Source organism: Lagopus leucura, unplaced genomic scaffold, assembly GCF_019238085.1.
Source record: "Lagopus leucura isolate 7727_CA_CO unplaced genomic scaffold, USGS_WTPT01 34291-0_obj-0_obj, whole genome shotgun sequence".
Taxonomy (NCBI): Eukaryota; Metazoa; Chordata; class Aves; order Galliformes; family Phasianidae; genus Lagopus; species Lagopus leucura.
The window spans coordinates 895-4,705 of NW_024963411.1; the positions used below are offsets into that span (position 1 = coordinate 895).

The 3,811-nt window shown below is 58.6% G+C and overlaps 1 protein-coding gene across 1 annotated transcript in view; it reads right to left on the minus strand.

Annotated features, from left to right (window-relative positions):
* The window catches only part of SHARPIN (SHANK associated RH domain interactor), a 3,704-nt gene extending 688 nt beyond the window's left edge, over positions 1-3,016 (minus strand). Inside the window, exons 1-2 of the mRNA XM_042891316.1 lie at positions 2,544-3,016; positions 1,392-1,533 (exon numbers count right to left, since the gene is read on the minus strand). Of these exons, the coding sequence (XP_042747250.1) occupies positions 1,392-1,533; positions 2,544-2,994 (593 nt within the window). The 5' untranslated portion in view covers positions 2,995-3,016. The remainder of the gene's footprint in view (positions 1-1,391; positions 1,534-2,543) is intronic.
* Positions 3,017-3,811: the final 795 nt, after the last annotated feature.

Sequence of the window (3,811 nt, forward strand, 5' to 3'; positions counted from 1 at the left end):
AGGACCCCTCCAACCCAACCCAACCATTCCATGGCTCTGTGATCTGTGAGGACCCTTCCAACCCAACCCAACTGAACCCAATCCAATCCAACCCAACCCAACCCAACCATTCTATGGCTCTGCGATCTGTAAGGACCTCTCCAACCCAATCCAACCATTCTACAGTACTGTGATCTGTAAGGACCTCTCCAACCCAATCCAACCATTCTACAGTACCGTGATCTGTAAGGACACTTCCAACCCAACCATTCCATGGTTCTGCGATCTGTAAGGACCCCTCCAACCCAACCCAACCCAACCCAACCCAACCCAACCCAACCATTCCATGGCTCTGCGATCTTCAAGGACCCTTCCAACCCAACTATTCCATGGTTCTGTGATCTGTAAGGACCCTTCCAACCCAACCATTCCATGGTTCTGCGATCTGTAAGGACCTCTCCAACCCAACCCAACCATTCTACGGCTCTGCGATCTGTAAGGACCTCTCCAACCCAATCCAACCGTTCTACAGTACTGTGATCTTCAAGGACCCTGCCAACCCAACCATTACATGGCTCTGTGATCTGTAAGGACCCTGCCAACCCAACCCAACCATTCCATGGCTCTGTGATCTGTAAGGACCCCTCCAACCCAACCCAACCCAACCGTTCCATGGCTCTGCGATCTTCAAGGACCCTTCCAACCCAACTATTCTGTGGCACTGTGATCTGTAAGGACCCTTCCAATCCAACCATTCCACAGCTCCGTGGTCTATAATGACTGTTCCAACCCAAACCATTTCACATCTGTATGACCTTTCAGGACCTTTCCAACCATTCCATGTCTCTATGGCCTTTCAGGATTCTTCCAACCCAACCATTCCCTGGCTCTGTGATCTGTAAGAACCCTTCCAACCCAACTATGCCGTGGCTCTGCGATCTGTAAGGACCCTTCCAACCCAATCCAACCACTCCCTGGCTCTGCGATCTGTAAGGACCCTTCCAACCCAACCATTCCCTGGCTCTGTGATCTTTAAGGACCCTTCCAACCCAACCTGCTATCATTCCACAGCAGCAGCACGTTGCCACTTCTACCCCACATGCTGCTCTCCTCCCGCCCACTCTGCACGTCTCACCATCGGGTGTGAGCCCCAATTCCAGGCAGTCTGCGGGGGGTTTGTGCCCCCCAGATCCCCACCCCGCCCCCAGCGCCTCCCCACCCTCATAGTGACCAATTTCTTCCTTCCCTCCAACCTCAACCTGCCCTCCCCCGTTCCAGAAGCGCCGCCCTCGTGCCGTCACCGCAGCTCCAGGTTCAAAGCCCTTCTCTGCCCCACGAGCTCCGTTAGGAATGGAGCGGTGGTGACCCCCTTCCCCCCGCCTGGGTGGGGGCACCAGGGCAGAGCCGCTCACCAGATTTCATCCTCGGGATAATTGGACTCCTTCAGCAAGATGTTCAGCGCGGCTTGCTGCTGGGCCAGGGCCACGGCGCATCGCGCGGCCGCCTCCTCGTCGCCATGCTGGATGGCCAGGGCCAGCTGCAGGGCCAGGTCCTCTGCAGAGGGGGAACGGGAGCCCTGAGGCTGCAGCAGAGCGACAGGCAGCCGGGGGGCTCCGGCTTCTCGTGCAGATCAAAGCCACAGCCTCAGATGTGTAGGGTTGGAGGGGATCTCTGCATGGTCTCGGCGGCCTTCTTGGCCACCAGGGCACAGCGCTGGCTTGTGGTCAATCGCTGGTCGAGTCCCACCACTATTCGACCGCTGTTCAACTGCTGGCCAACCGCTGGGTGACCATTGGCCAACCAAGCCCCCCCTGCCTTGCTGGCCACGCTCTGGCAATGCACCCCAGGGTCCTGTCAGCCTTCTGGGCCACCATGGCTCACTGTTGGCTCCTGGTCAACCATCGGTCAACTGTTGGCCAATTGTTGGTCAACCACTGGTGAACTACTGGTCAACCGTCAGTCAGCCATTGGTCAAGTGTTGGCTGATTGCTGGGCGACCATTAGCCAACCAGACCCCCTCACTCTGCTGGCCACGCTCTGGCAATGCACCCCAGGGTCCTGTCAGCCTTCTGGGCCACCATGGCTCACTGTTGGCTCCTGGTCAACCATCGGTCAACTGTTGGCCAATTGTTGGTCAACCACTGGTGAACTGCTGGTCAACCATCAATCAACCACTGGTCAACTGTTGGCCGGTTGTTGGGTGACCATCGGCCCAGCCAGACCTCTGCCTCACCCAGCTGGCCACACTCTGGGCAATGCAGCCTGGGGTCTAACTGGCCTTCTTGGCCACCAGGGCACAGTGCTGGCTCGTGGTCAACACTGGTCAACCATTGGCCAACCCTTGGTCAACCACAGGTCAACTATTGGCCAACTGTTGGCTGACCTTTGGCAAACCAGGCCAAATCTTCACCCAGCTGGCCAAGCTCTGGGCAAAGGCCCCCAGCAGCGCCCACCTCGGTTTGGGAGAAGCTCCCACCCCCCAGGCCCAGGCCCAGAACAGGGCGCTGCAGGCAGGCAGCCCCACAGCAGGGCCTGCAGGCAGGAACGCAGCAGCGCCCACCGACCTTTGTTGGAAAGCTCTGCAGCCAAAGCATCCTCTGCATCCTGATCCGCAGCGCTGGCTCCGGCTGCCGTCGCCGGGGATGAAGTGTGGGACGTGGGCACAGCGCTGCCCGAGGAGACTGAGGGAAGAGAAGGGACTGCATGAGAGCCAGGACAACGTGGAGATGAGGTGCAGCAGAGTGGGGATGGAGCAGGGATGGGAGAAGACAGCAGAGAAGGGACAGCACAGAGATGGGAAGCGTGGAAACGGGGTGACGCAGAGTGGGGATGAGGCACAAATGGGACAAGGCAGGGATGGGACGACGCAGAGCAGGGATGAGGCAGAGATGGGGCGACACAGAGCAGGGACGACAGCACAGCAGGGACGACAGCACAGCAGGGACAACACAGATGAGACGCTGCAGAGATGGGATGATGCAGCAGAGAGGGGACAATGCAGAGGTGGGACAGCATGGCAGAGTGGGAACAACACAGCAGAATGGGAACAGCACAGCACAGCAGAGAGGGGACAGCACAGGGACTGGACAACAATGAAGAGTGGGGACAGCACAGCAGAGAGGGGACAGCACAGCACAGCAGAGAGGGGACAGCACGAAGCAGAGAGGGGACAGCACAGGGATTGAACAACACTGAAGAGTGGGGACAGCACAGCAGAGAGGGGACAGCACAAAGCAGAGAGGGGACAGCACGAAGCAGAGAGGGGACAGCACAGGGATTGGACAACAGTGAAGAGTGGGGACAGCACAGCAGAGAGGGGACAGCACAAAGCAGAGAGGGGACACAGGGATTGGACAACAGTGAAGAGTGGGGACAGCAGAGCAGAGAGGGGACAACACAGCACAGCAGAGGGGGGACAGCGCAGGGATTGAATAACACTGAAGAGTGGGGACAGCACAGCAGAGATGGGACAGCACAGCACAGCAGAGGGGGGACAGCACAAAGCAGAGAGGGGACAGCACAGCAGAGCAGAGAGGGGACAGCACAGCACAGCAGAGCAAAGAGGGGACAGCACAGGGATTGAACAACACTGAAGAGTGGGGACAGCAGAGCAGAGAGGGGACAGCACAGCACAGCAGAGGGGGGACAGCACAAAGCAGAGAGGGGACAGCACAGCAGAGCAGAGAGGGGACAGCACAGCAGAGCAGAGAGGGGACAGCACAGCAGAGGGGGGACAGCACAAAGCAGAGAGGGGACAGCACAGCAGAGCAGAGAGGGGACAGCATAGGGACTGGACAACAATGAAGAGTGGGGACAGCAGAGCAGAGAGGGG